Consider the following 20,051-nt stretch of genomic DNA (forward strand, 5'->3'; position numbering starts at 1 on the left):
TGATTTATCGAAGATTTTGTATTTCTCTAAATTACCGTTATATGGGAAGTAGGCGTGGTTATTGAGCGATTTTAAAAATTTTCGGCCATTTTGTATGTTGTGCGAAGGCCAACAATTGTGCCAAGTTTGGAGCTGATACAAGTCACACGAACTTGGAATTTGGTATGCAGACATATCAATGGTAGGTGATTATACGAGGGTATATATTAACGAGTTTTTAAAAGGGGGCGTGGCACATCCCATCGACGTGAAATTTTTTATCAGCTAAAACTTCGGAACCATAAGTCACACGAACTTGAAATTTGGTATGAAGACATATCTATAGTAGGTGCTTATCATTCATTTATACAGACTTTGTAAAAGGGGGCGTGGCACATCCTATAGGCGTGGAATCCTTTATCAGTTATAACTTCGGAACCACAAGTGACACGAACTTGAAATTTGGTATGCAGACATATCAATGGTAGGTGATTATATGAGGGTATATATAAATGACTTTCTAAAAGGGGGCGTGGCACATCTTATTGGCGTGGAATCCTTTATCAGCGAATACTTCGGAACCATAAGTCCCACGAACTTGAAATTTGGCATGCATACATATCAATGTTAGGTGTTTATAGGAGGGTTTATATAATTGAGTTTGTGAAACGGGGCGTGGCATATCCTATATTCGTTGAAATTTGGTATGCAGTCATATACATATTTAGTAGGTGCTTATGATAAGTTCTGTATAAAAAAGCTTGTAAAAGAGGGGCGTGGCGCATCCCATAGGCGTGGATTATTTATCATCTATAACTTCGGAACCATAAGTCCCTCGAACTTGAAATTCAATATAAAAACATATCAATGGTAGGTGCTTATATGAGGGTATATATAAATGAGTTTGTGAAAGGGGCGTCGTACATCCCATTAGCGTGGAATTTTTTATCAGCCGTAACTTCGGAACCATAAGTCCCACGAACTTTAAATTTGGTATGCAGACATTTCAATGGTAGGGGCTTATGGGAGGGTATATATAAACGAGTTTATAAAAGGAGGCGTCGCACATCCCATAGGCGTGGAAAATTTGATCAGCTATAACTTTAAAGCCATAAGTCACATGAAATTTAAATTTGGTATGCAGACAAATCTATCGTAGGTGCTTATGTATATAGTGGGCGTGGGACATCCCGTAGGGGGAAATTTTTAATCAGCCATAAATTAGGAAGCATAAGTCACATGAACTTGAAATTTGGTATTCGTTCATAGGTATCAATGGGAGGTGTTCAGAGTAAAGTATATATAAATGAGTTTGTAAAAGGGGATATACATATATGTATTCATCTATTAGATAACTCGGATATTTAAAACTGTGTGTTTTTTTTAACCTTACCGTCTTTAGATTATTTTGAAATGGAAAGATTAAATCGTTTTTTAATCCCGCGATGCTGTTAAATGAAAAAGGTGCATTCATAATGAATAAAACTCCTTCCGAATTAAGCATTCTACCAGAAAAGTGTACCGTAGTTGACTAATTTTAATTTAGAAAGTTGATCGTTACCTTAATCCACCTAATATTAATAATGGAACAAGATTTCTAGTACAAGTGGTGATCAATATATATTAGCTTAAGCACGACAAAGCTAAAAGTATGGCTCATAAGGATGCCTTAATGTAAGCAAAGAAAATAGTTTGTATCCTTTAAATTATGCTGAACTGAATATTTGTACAGTGAAACCCGCTTAAGTACCCTTCCGCTTACGTGCCTAACCTGCTTAAGTAACCAAAATTATTGGGCAATGTGAATTTTTGAATGTAATCTGAAGAAAATCCCTATCTTAAGTACCTCCCCGCTTATTTACCCAACCCGCCTAAGTACCTCAATTTTCGTACCCCATTTACCATTTTACCTATATTTTTCCCCTTTTAACTGCTCTTTTAAATTTCGTTAACATATTTACATATTTCGAATCTCAGTGGCAGCGTATTTTAATAGAAAACTCTTAAATAAATACGTATACTTCATTAAATGTTTATGTTTTATTCAAGGATCTACATATTTATGTAAGTGAACAAAAAGATGTAACTACATCAATAATTATGTTCGCTTAAGTACCCGCATCGAGGTACTTAAGCGGGTTCTTTTAAGTACCCAACCCGCCTAAGTACCTCAAAAAGCTGACATTTTTCGCGAGGTACTTAAGCGGGTTTTACTCTATTACTGTTTTATATTTTTATTTGTTTACCTCAAACGTCTGCTAGTAAATATATCACAGCGAACGGCAGTACGCACGAGTGACGAAAGCAGCCACAGTAGCATGCTGAAATGACTCGCTTATATATACACGAGATTTGGAAGTTTTTATCCAGACGTCCAATCGACATGTTTGAGATATCGTTGGAAAGGTCTTGCAGAGTGAGTCCAGAAAATGTATTCGAGCCTCATAAACGAATAGCCGGATTCTTAAAAATTTGGCTAAAGTGTTGCGAAACAAAAAACGTTTTTTTGCTTTTGGCGATTTAAGGGGCCATGTGGATACACCCAACATATTTAGTGTTATTCTATAGGCCAATTCCTTTCAAACAATACCTTATATATTAAGTTCCGGCTACTAGTTGGAAAGATATAGAGGTAAATGTGTTTTGGTTCGTGTCTCCACTAGGAGATGCTTTGGTATGTATGTGGCGTCTGTACGTACCATCATTTAATTTTTTTCAAACTTTCAGAAATTAAAGTACAAAAAAAAACTAAGAAGGTTTTGTCCAGGATGTTTTGATTCGTATGCCTGTGTGGGTGTGGCTGCTGCCTGAAATTCGATAAAAGGCAGTTTTTCAAACTATCACTGAGGCCGCACTACTCAGTCCATGTCATTGATGTGGATATCAGTAGAAGGGTTTTCAAACAGGCTATCTAACTCTATTTTTGCGTTTATAAAATATAAATATGTCATAACGTTATCGCCCGAAAACAAAAAATCGGGCTGCTGAAAATATACCATTCGGGCATTTTCTCAAAAACTGGTCAGTCGATTTTATTCTAGGTTTCTACAAATCTAGCCCAAAACTATAGTTTTCATCTGATATACAGCTTATATCTGGGAAAACTCGTGTTGTGGAGATTTTGCGATTCAAATTGAAAAACTTTTGCTCCAAAAAGGGTCAAATGGTTAAAAATTAACATATCCGTCTAATTTGGTTATTTTAAGAAATAAAAATAACTTACCCAGTTCCCCAAAAAAATTGCCCATTCCCCGATTGCCACTTAAACCGAATTTCCCTGAAGATCGGGGAATTTTCCGCGAGTTGACAAGTTGAATGATGCAGCTGTGCTAATCACTTCCTAAATGTCTTGGAAACCACAATTTGTGTGTATTTTAAACTATCTTCCCATTAGCGTAATTTAGAGGTCAATCTTAATTTACGCATAAATTAAGTACAAACTAAGTAATTTCGCCTTGTAATGTCTCTCAGTAAATTAAGTTGAAAGTACGTAGTTTATCTTAAACCAAGAACCAAATCACGAACAAATCAGTGTCGGCTCTAATTTTATCGATAATAATCGAAAGAAGTATTGCCCTATAACTGATATGTCATTGTGTTTGGACGTTTTTGTTTTTAATAATCGCGCGTGGTAGTTTGTAAAATATTTCCAGAAGCTTTCTCTTTTGATCACTCATCTAAAATCTAAAAAATTACCACAAACAACTCAGAATATAAAAATATACGCAATTACTCACATTCGCGATCTCTTTTGGTTAAATAAACAATAGCACAGGGTTGCTACAAAGCTGTCAAGGCAAATAAAGAATCGCGTGTATGAACGCACTTAATTTAGTGAGGTATTTTAAACGAAACTAAGTATTTTATGTTGGTAATGTGAACATAGTTTTAGAGCACTTAACCTACCTGGGAAGACGCGTGCAATATTACCTATAGTTGTACATAAATATGTATGTATGAATGCATTTAGTTCACCCAGTGTGCCGCTACTACTTACATACATATGTATAAATTGCCACTGAGCAAAACTACTTGAGAAACAAGTAAGAAAGTCTAAGTTCGGGCGGAGCCGAACATTAAATACCCGGCGCAAGTATTAAATATATGTTTTTTCACCTTTCCGAAACCTTCCGCTAGATGGTAAGCCGGGGTGTATCAATTTTGAGTAAATTGGCGTCCTTCAATTTCGAAATATTGAAGTTTCAAGCATTTCTGAAATTTACCGTTACATGAGAAGCGGCCGTTATTTTAGTCCGATTTCAATAATTTTCAACGTTTTGCTTATATGTGGCAAGCACAATAACCACACCGAGTTTGGTACAAATTGGTAGAACGGTTACCGATATACTTATATGTGATCATAAGTGGGCGGTGCCACGCCCATTTTCCAAAATTTTACCATAAACGTATTTCTTGGTAAAGAATTGTTGCAAGAATCAATTTTGAATAAATTAGCTTCAATATTTACTGATTTATCGAAGATTTTGTATTTCTCTAAATTACCGTTATATGGGAAGTAGGCGTGGTTATTGAGCGATTTTAAAAATTTTCGGCCATTTCGTATGTTGTGCGAAGGCCAACAATTGTGCCAAGTTTGGAGGAAATTGGTGCAGCGGTTACCAAGATATACACATGTAACCATAAGTGGGCGTGACTACGCCCATTTTCCAAAAATTTATAATATTATTATTTTTCGTGTTTAACTTATTATAAATATCAATTTTGAGTGAATTATCTTCATTAGTTACTAAAATATCGCAGTTTTCGTATTTCTGGAAATTACCGTTATATGGGAAGTGGGCCAACCTACCTTGGATTAAGGGAAACCTACATACCAAATTTCGTTGAGATATCTCAATTTTTGCTCGAGTTATCGTGTACACGGACGGACGGACAGACGGACAGACGGACGGACAGACAGACACAGCTTAATCGATTTCTTTTTTCATCCTGATCATTTATGTATACATTTGTCTATATCTATCTCGATTCGTTTTGGCTGTTACAAACAACCGTTATATGAACAAAATTAATATACCCTTGTGCACAAGTGCGCTCGGGTATAAAAAGCATTAGTTTAGTAGCACGAGTGTAACATCGTACACGTAATAGAAGTAAAACTTCTTAAAAAGAGCACTTGTGTGCGCCCCACACCCGGTAGCAATCTTAACAAAAATAAACTACGAGACTATCATACGAATATAGTTGTTTATTGTATCCATAGTTGGTACCAAGTTGATATGTTTTTATCATTTCTTATATTTTTATGGCCTTATTCATAAAAAATAAAGTAGGTTTAAAGAGCTTTATAAATTGACGTTTTCATACATTTTTCAATTTATAAACCTTTTATAAAGTTACTTTATTTTTTATGAATAAGGCCATTAATTTTTAATTTTTTCGAATACAAAAAAATTCGAAAAGTTGTGTGTTTCAATGGACACATCGATTTGAATAATAATTGATATCAAATAAAACACCTCTTTGAGGTAAAAGTTTCGAGTGACGAAAGCTGAACTAGAAACACAAAATTTATGATATCAATTTCGTGGCGAAAATTATACGCATTTTTTGACTGCGTTTGAAACGTACGGAAAATACCACAAGTTCACCGGGTAGGCGTAAATTTTGCCCAAAACCATCTCAGATGATGTGGCTGAAATACTTTCTTTATACATCGGTCGTAAACCCAGAAGTATTATCGGCAGCTCATCATACCAATTGTTGATTCCATTTCTAGTCATTATCGTAGCTTTTAACTGCCTGTGAAACCGTTCTACCATACCATTCCCTTGAGGATGATATGCAGAAGTTGTAACGTGATGACTACCAAGCAATTTGGTTAGTTCCGAAAACAATTTTGACATAAACTGAGTACCCTGATCTGTAGTGATTTTTAACGGTACCCCAAAACGTGAAATATAGGCTGCATTTCTTTATTCATTCTGAACGTTTGGAATAAAATTTTTTGTTTATTTATTCTTTAGAATGTTCCTGATGATATGTTGACGTATATTTCAAACGCATTCTGTTTATTCCGGCTGTGAAATTGGATTATCCGGAATGTATAAAGAAACGCAGCCATATTCTCTAAAAAATTTATTTGCAACCACTGCCGCTGAAATTTCCTTTAATGCGTATGCCTCGGGCCAACGCGTGAACCTGTCAACTATAGTAAAAATGTAACGATGTCCTTTCGATACAGGAAGAGTTCCAACAATATTTAAATGAATATGATCAAATCTACTTTTGGGAGTCGGAATTTTAATTACTGGAGATTTAGTGTGACGATTAACCTTCGATTTTTGACAATTTATACATTCTTTTGACCAAATATTAATTTCTTTGTGCATTTTTGGCCAATAGTACTTTTTAATAATTAGACGACGTGTAGCTTTTGTACCAGGATGTGTAATGCCATGTAACATATTAAACACTGTCTTGCGTAAACAATTTGGAACAAATGGCCTAGGATTCTCCTGTCATTTCACACCAAATATTAAAATTTAAAAGTGGAATTTGAATTAATTTAAGGTTATGTGATGTGTTAAGTTCCTCGTCCTGTTCTTGTTCATTTTATAAAACTTTGAAATTCAGTTCTGTACCCTTAATTGCATCAACTTCGAAAGCTCGAGATAATGTGTCAGCTATAATATTCTCCTGTCCTTTAATATATCGTATGTCATTAGTAAATTGTGCAATGAATTCCATATGTCTAGCTTGTCTCGGACTACGTTCGGTTTTTGAACTCAAAGCATATATGATCTGTAAAAACTGTAAATTGTCGTCCTTCTAAAAGATAGCGAAAATGTTTAATGTTCAAATGAATAGCTAGCAACTCCCTATCAAATGCACTGTACTTAACTTCGGATGGAGAAAGTTTCTTAGAAAAGAAAGCTAGCGGCTCTGATTTGTTATCAAACGTTTGATGTATGACACCACCAATTGCCGTATTAGATGCATCCACATTTATAGAGAGTTTGGCATCTTTGTTAAAATGATTTAACAATATCGTAGACGCAAACTTTTCTTTAATACATTCAAAGGCTTTATTAGTTGTGTCATCCCAAATTAAGGACTTGTCACGTTTCTTAGTTGTTCGATTGATTAAATCGTAGATAACTGCCGTAAACTCAGCTAATTTTGGTACATATCGATGGTAATAATTAACCATGCCTATAAATTTCTGCGCCTGTTTAATAGATTTAGGACGTTCAAAACTACGAATAGCTATCACTTTTTCATCAGAGGGTCTAATTCCTGCCCCAGAAATATTATGTCCTAAAAAGTCAACACTTGTTACACCGAAAGTACATTTACTTGGTTTGATATTTAACCCGTACTCTGTTAGACGTTGGAAAAGTATACGGAGATCTTTAAAATGCTGTTCTTCATTTTCACTTTGCAACCAATAGATCATCAATATATGTAAAAACAAAATCTAAACCACTAACTACTTCATTAATAAATCTTTGAAAAGTTTGCGCTGAATTTCTTAGTCCGAAAGGCATTCGTATAAATTCAAACATACCGAAAGGTGTCGTTATTGCAGTTTTATAGATATCCTCTTCTGCCATTGGAATTTGGTGGTAGGCCCTTACCAAATCTAATTTCGAAAATATATACTTATTTCTGAGATTCATGTTAAAATCTTGAATATGAGGTAAAGGATAACGGTCCGGTACAGTCACAACATTAAGTCTCCGAGAATCACCACAAGGACGCCAGTCATTCAGTTCTTTTTTAGGTACAAGGTGCAGTGGAGATGCTACACAAGAATTTGAAGGTCTACAAATCCCTGTCCTCACTAAAAAATCGAATTCAGTTTTGGCTACTTTAAATTTAATCGGATCTAAGCGCGTTGGCTTAGAGAATGGCAGATTTCCTTCAGTAAAAAGTCTGTGAACCGTAGAATGTTTAACCGGTTTCGAATAATCTGGTTCAGCGATCAAAGAAGGAAACTCCTTCAACAATCTTGTATACTTGTTCTCTACTACGAAAATTTTTGGAAGCGAAATGTTACAAACACATGAAACTATGTTAACCGAAAGACTTGTTACTGGATCAACTAAACGTTTGCATTTCATGTCAATTAAGAGACCGTATTTGCAAAGAAAATCTGCACCAATAATAGGTTTCGCAATATCAGCTATGAGAAACGTAAATGGGAACTCGCGTCTTAAACCTAAATTTATATTTAAAATCTTTTTACCATACGTTGAAATCGTTGAACCATTGGCTGCAGTAAGTATTATATCTGACGAACGTTTTGTATGAGGGAATTTTTTAACCGGAAGTATAGAAATTTCTGCTCCCCTATCAATCAAAAAATTTAGTTTGTTTGTTTTATCAAAAATAAATAGGCGACGTGTGGTAATATCTAAATTTCCATTGTTTGCCGCCACAACAACGGATGACTCTAGTTTAACGAATTTTTGTTTTTAGAAAAAGCACAAGGCTGTTGACATTTCTGAGCCTTATCACCAAATTTGTAATGGTATCTACACAACCAATTTTGACTATCACGAGATTTTGATCTACCTCTATATGGACTTCTAAAACAATTCCTATTATATGATCTATATCTACAATTTTGATTAATTTGTTGCTTAATAGAATATAATTCAAAGGAAAGTTTTTGAAGATTTTCGCACATAAGATTCGTCATTTTAACTAAATTCTCAATAATTGTGTCTTGTGATTTAAAATTTTGAAAACTATTCATAGCTGATATTTCGGTTTTATTTATCACTTCCCAAATATTATCAGCTAGTTTCACCAATTCATTTATATCATTGGTACTCGAACTAGCTAATATCACACTAAGATTTTTTGGCAATTTTCTCAGCCAAAGTTTCTTTAAAATATCTTGACTAAAATTGGAACCTGCAAGCAACATGAGCGACCGATAAAATTCAGAGGGTTTACGATCACCCATCTCTGAATCTGACAAAATTTTATCTAATTTCTTATTTTCGCTTAAAGAATGCCTTTCAATTAAGACTTTCTTTAATTCTGAAAACTTGTTGTTATGCGGAGGATTTTGAATGAAATCTAATATTGTAGCTATTACTTCTTGCGGAAGCGCGTGATTGTGTGTTCATATTTTGTAGTATCTTGTGTAATGTTTTTCATGTTTAATTGCATTTCTGTATGTACAAACCAAGGTTCTGGACAACTTGTCCAAAATTGTGGAAGCTTGACTGAGGTTGCAGACACCTCATTATTATTTTGACTAGCATAAGGATTTGCCAACTCCTCTTGAAAAGAGTTGTTTTGCAAATCTATAAGCGAGTCATTTAAATTATTAGTCCCTGTAGATGTGTGTGTATCATGTGGGGGGTGAACGAAACATTATGATAACTTAAAATAATCTCTATAAGGAGTGTTTACAATTTATCCGAAACAAGTTTAAATATACGGTACAATGAAAATATATTATATATATCTAATTTAAAGGGGACAATAATTTTCAAAAATATTAGACAAAACGATACAGCTCACCACTGTGTACTGAAATTGCTGCTATTAACAGCGACTGGACGTTTCTTATTGCTGCGGCTGCTGTTTGTTCCTTTGGTTACCGCGCCAGTTGTTACCGTCACTTTCGCTACTCAAATGCTTTTACATCTTCGGCAGATAGTGATAATAATGATGTGGGGTAGTGCAATACCAAGCTGTGATGGTAATTGTGGGAATTCTCCTAGCTGTTGGTGAGTCGGCGAGGACGGAAAGAAGTTGGACTATGTCTTGTCACAATAGCCAAAGAAACCATCGGCACTAGGTAATGCAGCAGCAGCAGTAGATATCGTAGGTTCTTAATGTTCATAATTCACTTATCGTAGGGCGGTGAACTCGATTGCATTGGCTGTGATGAGGACAGTGAGAAAATCAGTTATTGCACATATTGTGGCTGATGATTGAAGCTGTTGAGAGTGATAGTTTTGTTGCAGTTTCAACAGTTGAACTCCTTGCACCAGTAAAACAATAGGATGGAATTTCACACGCTGATACGATAATCCTGTTAGCACACGGGTAATTCCTAGTGAAATATTTTTGTTGCTCATTTCTTGCTTGCAGTACGTAATAGCTCCTGGCAGGATCGCCAATTGTAGTTAACAATATATAAATTTATTTAAAAAAAGGTTTAATTTAAAATTCCAAATGAAATTCTGTTGTTTACAGCTCAAGAAAAATATTTGAAGTAAACTAATTTTCTCTTTGATGTTTGAACTACAAAATCACTTAAATATAAAATTTTTTTAAATTACAAAGTTGAAATTAACACAGTACAATAAACGACAGTAACACAAATACAAACCCTACATAGCGTCAATGACTTTATTTCCAAATTTTTGTTGACTTTGTTTCGCTTTTGAAAAGGTAATAATGTCAATTGACTTTATTTCCCACTAGTGTGGGGTGCAGCGTAGGTTTAAGCTTAAAAAATTTGCATAAAAATATTTACAATAAATATAAACAAATTTTCAACGGAATCGTGATATTGAGATTTTTGATGCTGGTTTTTAACTTTTTTAAACGTTTTGTTTAAGAAAAACTTGAATAACTGCTCCAAAACTTAACCGATATAGACTAATGAGGCATCAGTACAAAGGTATTCTCTCACCCTTTTTATTTATTTGCAAAAAAGCTCATTCACGTCCCCATCTTTTCTTTATCAAAGTACCAATACATCTTATTTCAACATAAAATGACACTCGTTTATCTTACCTTCCTCTTTCATACTTTGCATGAGCTTATTTTCAGAGAAATAAATAGGGTGAGAAAATACCTTTCCAATGGTACCTCATAAGTTTAACTTGGTAAAGTTTGGCTGAGTTATTCAAGTTTTACCTAAACCAGTTTTTGAAAAAAGTTCAAAAACAGCATGAAAAATCTCATTAATATTTTTATGCAAATTTTTGAAGCTTAAACTGCTTTGTCATCTGAGGTGATTGTTTTCAAAAAAACTCAATTTTTGGAGGTATTTTCAAATCGGTCCAGCTCACGTAAATCTTAATATTTTTCCGAGATATTTTGGTGAAAGTCTTAAAATATAATACATTTTATAATTCCAGTGGAAAAACGGTACTGATGTTTTTTATATGGGGAGTGATGCAGTCTAGTATACATACATCATTTTTGTTTTTATGTATTTTTTATAAAAAATATATTTCTTTGCACTTTTTAACTTTACCTTGTTAACTATCGCAATCAAAATTTAAATTAATATGAATCAGAAGCTAATTTTTACCAGGTTTTTACGATTTCGAATTCTTGTTTGTCCAGACATACCCCGCAATTCTGTGCTCTTGGCAAATAATCAAGCTTGACTATTTGTCAAAAATTTGCGCCTAAAACTGTGTCGCTAAGGTTTGTCTGTATTTGAATAAATTTTTTGTGCATTTTTAAAACACCTAAAATAAAATTTTTGCAGCATAGTTTTGGTCGTATGTAGTTCTTTTGACAAATAATGAAGCTTGACAATTTGTCAGGTGCATAGAATCCGGGGGTTAGAATATACAAAACTAGGCGTATAATTCCGCCATTGCATGGAACAAACAAAAGCCGCCGTTCCTGTTCGCAGCATGTGTATAACTACGGTGACCATCCGTTCTTTATTTTAAAGGACAATCCTTTATTTTAACCCCCTGTCCTTTATAATTTTTTTCAAAATAAAGGACGCCTTTTGTCCTTTATTTCTTAAGCTGTCCTTTAAATCAGCTCTACATTTTTCTGAGGTAAATTTTTAAACACAGAGTAAGAAAAATAAAAATAAAATAACCCCACTTAAGGATTTTTATTTAATAGGTAATCTTTGCACATCTATAAAGCACAGGGAAAGTTGTGCCCAGGATCGTGTTGCACGCTGAGTTTCAAGTTCCACTGAAAGAGAACAATAAACCCCCTACTGCACTGGAGCCTTTATGTTTCACTTAATTTGATAATATTTTTTATGAAAGCTTATAATATTTGCAAGAGACCAGTTGAGCCTGATTTGTGAATTTTTATTTTATTGTTTTAATTATTTGTGCAAAATTCAGAAAAAGTGGCAATTTTGAAGAAAATGTCTTCTCCTGTTCCAGTTAATAAATGGTACATAACAACGACTAGTTGAAAACAATTGTATGGTTCCCCAAAACATTTTCCACAAAAAATTTTCACCAAAATATTTTTTTTTTGTTTTAGTAAAAATTGGTTGAAAAATGAAGACTACGGTGAATTATGAACATTAAATTCCAATTTTGAACCACTGTGCACCGGCGTGCAGTATGAATTATGGTAAACGCATTTTGGCAGCAAAGGATGGCGAAGTCCTTGGAAAGGATTTGGCCTCATTTTTCGGAATCGGTTAATTGACTGGCAAATACCTGATTTAAACTACGATATGGATAAGGTACTTTAACATATAAGTTGTATGTACGTATTCCCAAATCATGTTGTAAAAACATGTAAAATTTTACCTACTCTCAGACTTCTAAATTTGAACGTATACTCGGTACAAGCAGATGGGATTAATGGCGCAATAAACAGGTGAAGTAATAAAATAGCTTTCTCGCTTTATTTTCTGACATTCGGCTACTTTATAGTCACATTTTATAGGCAAATTTTGAAATAAGGCAGTGTCAAAATCTCTCTTCTCACTCTAATATTACTTCACCTAGTATAATTCCATCATGGGTGCAGGTAATAACACCATACGCAGTAATTCCCATTACTTGGACATTAAAAAGCAGTTTCAGAAGTGAACTAGTATCATTTTATTATTATTCTCTTTTCTAAGCAGTTATAATGCCACCAGTGCAGGAGGGAAAGGGCGCAGGGCGGAGCGCGAACGCGCCAACGCGGACCGCCGCGACGCTGGGCACATTCAAAATTGTATACTTACCAGTGGCCTGCACGATTATGTTAGTATCGTACTATTTAGTACGTTTTCTCCGTTTAGCAACTTTGGTATTCCGCGTTCCGTTTCCTTTAGATCAATCTTCGAAATTTACGATTATACCTATTCTACATTTCGATCGTAGTTGCGTTGTTCCAAGTTGCAAATTTGTTGACGCAGAAGGTTTCGTTTGCTGTTTTCGTGGTTTTAAATAATAAAATTTTATAAAAAAAAATTAAGCAAAATATACTTTGCATGATTGTAAAAGTCATCATAAATGAATTTTCTCGATTTCTGTGTTTTCGCGAGCGTCGATACGGGCAATACGAAAAATTGGCTCAAATAATGGCAACCAAAGGGGATTGTTATTAAATAAGAAAAGTCGACATATTAATATTGCATTGGCTTTATTCAACAGGGTATTAATTTTCGCTTGCATTCTTTTATGCGTAGCGTGCACTTTATGCCTTTTAGTGTATTCTTATAGCCAAATAATTTGGCATGTGTCAAGTTACATATAAGACACTGTTGATTAATGCACGCAAATGAAAGTAGACGCAAAATGTGGAATATGCTTATGTCAACAAAAACGTGGGAATAAAGCATTTGAATTAATTATGCTTATGTAAACCAAAACGTGGGAATAAAGCCTTTACAATAATTTTGCTTACGATCCAAAGTTTTTATGCCCTTATTATTTAGATACGTAAGCATTTAGTTTGTATAAAAACGTAATCATTAATTCAATAAAGATCACTTGAAAGCAATCAAGCAAACAACAGTGTTCGAACTTGGCGTAATCGCTATTATTCTGAACAAAGCTGGTGACCCCTGTGAAAGGACATTCAGCTTAAACAAGGCCAGTGCAGCAGTTTAAGGAGCCACAAAACTAATCTAAAAGAAGAAAAATGGATCGTTTCGAGGATTTGGCCAGACAACAAAGCGAAACGGGCGGCAATATCGAATCAATTGTCCGAGACTTTAAAAAGGACCCGCAATCCAGGAAGCAATCAATCAGCTATTACGAAGAGCGATTGAGAAGACTGGACAGCGAGTGGTCGAAGTTTGAAACAACTGACAACAAACTTCGACTGCTTGAAAACCCCCAGCTGGATCACGACTACTTTACAAAGGACTACTATAGCAATATAATGGAAATTGTAAATCAGTACAAGGAGAGTTTCGAGTCCGCAGTGCTCCAATTGGCTCAAACCCGGACGAGAGAATTGCGCTTAACAACTAATGAAGGAAGTACGTACCAACATGATGCTTCAGCTTCAGAAGTCAACACAGAAGCACGGCATGATACTGGAACCAAACAGGCAGCTTCCAACGAGTACACTAAACTAGTCCGCAGACAAGGGGTAATGATGGTCTCGTTGCGACGGTTACTGAACGACAACGTTTCACCACAATGAGTTCCAACAATTAATAAACTGTGGGAAAATATAGAAGACATTCACTTCAGGATATATGAGATGTTCGATAACCCAACCGAGCAGGGCTACAAGGTCGATAACTTCATTTCACTTGAGGAAAAGGTATGGAATACTTTGCAAGCAGCTAATAGTGACTCCCATACTGAGCAATCTTCAAACCAACTTCCGATTAAACTGCAATCCATTTCATTGCCGAAGATAATAATTCCAAAATTCGATGGCACCTATTTAAAATGGCAAGAATTTCATGACCTATTCTCGCAACTGGTAATAAATCAACCTCTTCCAAAAGTTCAGAAAATGTGGTACTTGAAAACTCACTTAGTGGGGGAGGCTGGAAATCTAATTAAACATTTCGCATCAACAGGAGAGAATTTTGATGCAGCTTGGTTCATGCTTCTGGAGCGTTACAACAACAAACGCTTGCTGGTGAGCAAGTTAGTACATGAGCTAACTACTACACCTGGAAGCACATCAATGGACAATGTCAAAAAACTGCATGACACAACACAAGAGTGTCTATTAGCATTGCAAAATTTGCAGATAGACACATCAACATGGGATCCACTTCTGCTCCCCCTTCTACTAAAGAAACTGGATCAACCGACTCGTTTGCGGTACGAACAATCATTATCAAAGCCACGGGAGGTACAAACACTCAAGGAATTCCTGCAATTTCTGGAGAAACACTTTCAATCCATGGAAGCGATGGGTGTCAAAGACAAATCTACAAGCTCAACTGCAAAGGTGTGCACTTCAGTCACATCCAAAGGTCATAGAAATGACACTTGTAGCATGTGCAAAAAAGGAAAACATCCATTATTTTCTTGCAAGGAATTTTTACAACAGTCTCCATCGGCACGCTTTCAGTTCATACAAGGGCAGAAATATTGCCACAATTGCCTAAAACCAGGACATGGTTCTAAAAATTGTATATTAAGAAACTGTCTGAAATGCAACAAAAAACACAACGCGCTGTTACATTTCGAGGATTTAAAAAGGGATGTGAGCAAAGACATTACATAAGTAGCCACTCCAACACAAGGCAACGAATCGCAAAGTACTACACCATCCAGGACCAAATCAACGCCATCAAAAGACGAAGCGGCGTCACTTACCACCGCAAAGCACACAAAGTCAAACACGTATGTACTACTCAGCACTGCCATGGTGAAAGTTAGAGGAATCGGAACAGAAGTGCAGTGTCGGGCAATTCTCGATTCCGGCTCACAAGTTAATTTTGTGACTGAACGATTGGTTAAACGTCTTGGCATCTCAACTAAATCATCATCAATCTCCATTAGTGGCATCGGGTCAAGGAGCACTAAGATACAGCATCGAGTCAATGTGGCGCTACAGTCTCGGATCAACAACTTTACAACGCGGCTAGAGGCAGCGGTATTGCCTCAGATTATATCCCCGCAGCCGTCGCAAGAAATCAAGATCGACGAATGGAAAATTCCTGAGAACATCATGTTAGCCGATCCATCATTCAATCGTCCCGACAAAATTGATATATTGTTGGGGGCGGAATTCTACAACCAACTGATGGCAGCAGGGCAAATCAAACTGTCAGATGACCTACCCATTCTGCAAAATACAGTGCTGGGATGGATCATCGCGGGAAAAGTTGGTGGCAACTACATCTCAAATGCAATATGTGGAATCTGTACCAACAATGACATCAACTTAGATGCAGCCATTGCTCGATTATGGGAACTTGAGGATGTTGCAACTTTAAGAAAATTACATTCCGTAGCAGAAAAACAGTGCGAAGCTCATTTCGCACAACATACACTCATCAATGAAAATGGGAGATTCATGGTAAGGCTACCATTTCATGAAAATCCGGAGGCCTTAGGGGAATCCGATGGGATGGCGTATAATCGATTCCTGGCCTTAGAACGTCGACTGGCAAAATCGCTCCAGACAAAGAATCAATATGTACAATTTATGGAGGAATATGAGAACTTGGGGCACATGATGCAAGTGGATATTGATTCCATCAGTAAACCTAGGTACTTCATTCCTCACCATTGCATTGTGAGACCCGAAAGCCGCACTACAAAATTACGTGTGGTGTTCGACGCATCAGCAAAATCGTCCACTGGCATGTCTTTGAATGACCTCATGTATACCGGACCCACTGTTCAGAGCGATCTTTTCACCATTTTACTTCGCTTCCGTTTGCCCAGGTTCGTCTTCACCACAGATGTAGAAAAAATTTATCGACAGATGCTCATTCAACCGGACGAACGCAAATTCCAACTTATCATCTGGCGAAGGAATTCAAGCCTACCAATAAAGCATTATCAGCTAAATACAATCACATATGGGACAAGATCTGCTCCATATTTAGCCACCAAATGTTTGGAGAAAATTGCAAAAGAAAATGCATTACATTATTCTCTTGGTGCTCAGTTTCTGCAGGACAATTTTTATGTAGATGACGGAATCGGTGGGTCAGACAGCTTAACCACGACGATGGAAATCCAACAGCAACTGATACACATCTTAAAACAACGTGGTCTTAACCTAAGAAAATGGTGCACCAATCACTCACAATTACTGCAAAATGTTAGCAGGGAGGTACAAGAAGTTGACGTAGACTTTGACAATGACATCAATCAAACTATTAAAACGTTGGGGTTAACATGGATGCCTAAGATGGATAGATTCTGCGTAAAGGTATGCCTAGGAAGCTGCAGTCTTGCAACTAAACGCTCAGTCAGCGCCGAACTTGCAAGGCTATTCGATCCGTTGGGGATACTAGCACCAATTGTAGTCATGGCAAAAATGTTTATTCAAGATCTCTGGCAACTGAAGCTGACATGGGATGAAGCATTACCAGCCGATTTGAATGAGAGATGGACAACATTTCGAAATGATTTGCAAAAATTGGACAACATACAAGTTTCACGGCACGTGTTTGAAGGATACATCCCAGCAAAAATTCAAATTCATGTCTTCTCCGACGCATCAGAAAAGGCATATGGTGCTACGATTTACATTAGATCCGAGCTGGATGAGGGACGAGTACAAGTGAGGCTGCTCTGTGCAAAATCTCGTGTGGCACCCTTGAAACGGCAAACTATTCCTCGGCTTGAGCTCTGTGCATCAGTACTGGGTGCTCAACTAACTACAAGGGTAAAAATCAGACCTTAAGCTAGACGATGTGGCTACTTACTTTTGGACTGATTCACAAATCGTGTTGGCATGGATTAACTCATCCTCAGCATCATACCAAACATTTGTGGCAAACCGTATAGCTTTTATTCATGAGCACACTAACGCTGAACAATGGCGGCATATAAGCTCAAAAGGCAACCCAGCTGACATTCTATCACGAGGACTGCCGCCGGGGAGACTAGAAACCTGCAATATGTGGTTTTATGGGCCAACAATCTTGCTTGGTAAAGAAGACACTTGGCCTTCAAAGTATTCCAAGGCATTATCAGTAATCGACGAAGGTATCAACATGGAACGGAAAGGGGTGACATCAGTCGCTGTTGCAACCACTGGACATGAAGGAAGCGTACTTTATAGCATTCGACACAATGGCTCTTTCAAAACATTACAAAGAGTGACAGGCTACATGCTGAGATTTATCAACCAGGCCAGAAACCAATCGTGGGAGTCAGACATTCCCTTGACCGTACACGAATTGGAAAAAGCGCTTATGGTAATCGTTCGTACAATGCAGCAATCGGACTTTGAGGAAGAGCTTCAGCACCTTAAAAAATACAACGAAGTTCGCAAAAAAAGTTCTTTCCGCAGCCTGTCACCGTTTCTGGACAATAATGGTATCATCCGAGTTGGAGGGCGTCTACAAGCATCAGAACTTGCATACGATGCCAAACACCCTATGCTAATTCCACATAACAATTAACTCGCCAAATTATTAGTACAAATGATCCATAAAGAAAACCGTCATTGTGGACCTCAAGCGCTTTTAGCTTACACAAGGCAAAGATTTTGGCCTATAAAGGGAAAATTGCTGACACGATCAATTGTGCTCAACTGCGTAAGATGCACCAAGGCTAAGCCAAAACTAATGAGTCAAATTATGGGGAACTTGCCTTCAACAAGAGTAACTCCAGCAAGACCATTCATCAACTCAGGCGTGGACTTCTGCGGGCCATTTTGGGTTCACTTCAAGATAAGGGGAAAGAAACCACAAAAGGCCTATGTAGCGGTATTTTGCTGTTTTGCCACAAAGGCAGTGCATTTGCAATTAGTCAGCGACTTAACGACGGATGCGTTTATTGGTGCCTTAAAACGATTTATAAGCCGAAGAGGACATTGTCAAAATTTATATTGTGACAACGCAACCAATTTTGTAGGCGCGAAAAACCAGCTTTCTGAACTTACTGACGTTGTTTATGGAAATTCATCACGAGAATCAATAGTAAAGCAGTGCAGCGGAAAAGGAATAACATTTCATTTTATACCTCCTAGGACTCCACATTTTGGCGGTTTATGGGAAGCAGCGGTAAAATCAGCTAAGCATCTACGACAGCGTCCTTAACGTATGAAGAATTGGACACGGTAATCATCGAGGTGGAAGGAATCCTAAATTCCAGACCAATCAGCCCAATGTCCGACAATCCTAACGATCTAACAGCTTTAACTCCAGGCCACTTCCTCATAGGAGAACCCCTTAATGCCCAAGTTGATCCAACGTCTAGGCCACAGCAAACAAATTTATTAACAAGATGGAAACTTGTTTCTCACCTCAAACGCGAGTTTTGGAATCGGTGGTCCCGCGAATATTTATCGGACCTTCAGCTGCGAAATAAGTGGAAGGCACAACACAACAACATTAACGTAGGTGACATGGTGATCATCAAAGATGACAACACACCGGTACTGCAGTGGCCATTAGGAAGAATCATCAATGTATATGAAGGAAACGACGGTGTAGTGAGAGTGGCTGATGTAAAAACTGCTAGTGGCACTTGCAAGAGGCCTATTCATCGGCTTGCACCCTTGCCCAAGGAAACAAATGATGCTACAGAACGACAATCAACCAACAAACTGCTTGAGGAAGACAAAATTCCATCAAGGAGGAATAATCCTTCGTTACACCAAGGACTTGCTACACTTCTGATTACCCTACTCATCTTACCACTGGCTTTAGGAGCTGAACCATCAACATTTTGAAGCAGGATCAAAAAGCGGGCAAGAGGACATCATTGATCAACAAGTGAGTCAAATAGTCCAGAGGATCAGCAACGACACGCATGAGATATACCAAGAAAAATTATTTCGAATCTTTTCCTCGTTATCCATCCAACTCACACTTATGGCAGCCAATTTGCAAAGAATGCAATCTGCATTATTAGCCGTTCTAATATATACTCATCACGGAAAAATATGTCCTCTTCTGCTGACGCCCAGTCAATTGCAAGACGAAGTAAACAAAATTAAACTTCACTTATCAGCACCATTGGAACTGCCTGTAAACCAAGAAGATTTACTCCAGCTATACCAACTCATGACGGTTAAGGGAGGACTTACAGAAAAGCATGTTGTATTCAGCATCACATTGCCTCTGGTAGAGCATGATCGATTCAATCAATATTCAATCTGCTTCCAATTCCTAATGGACTAATGGGACTATGATTGAAATAAGTCCGTGTGCTGCAGTTTTGGCAATAAACACAGCTCTCGGTCAATATTTCCCGCTGAGCATCTCCAAATTTCAATCTTGTGTGGATATTAAAAATGGAAATTACATCTGTTCTAAA

At 36.9% G+C, this 20,051-nt stretch overlaps 1 protein-coding gene across 1 annotated transcript; it reads left to right on the forward strand.

Annotated features, from left to right (window-relative positions):
• The first annotated feature begins 15,468 nt into the window (after positions 1–15,468).
• On the forward strand, positions 15,469–17,466 carry LOC118745484. Its single transcript, XM_036478932.1, has one exon. It carries the CDS (start codon positions 15,469–15,471, stop codon positions 17,464–17,466), a length of 1,998 nt encoding a protein of 665 aa, XP_036334825.1.
• Positions 17,467–20,051: the final 2,585 nt, after the last annotated feature.

Source organism: Rhagoletis pomonella, unplaced genomic scaffold, assembly GCF_013731165.1.
Source record: "Rhagoletis pomonella isolate Grant_MI unplaced genomic scaffold, Rhpom_1.0 Rhpom_scaffold_00009, whole genome shotgun sequence".
Lineage (NCBI taxonomy): Eukaryota > Metazoa > Arthropoda > Insecta > Diptera > Tephritidae > Rhagoletis > Rhagoletis pomonella.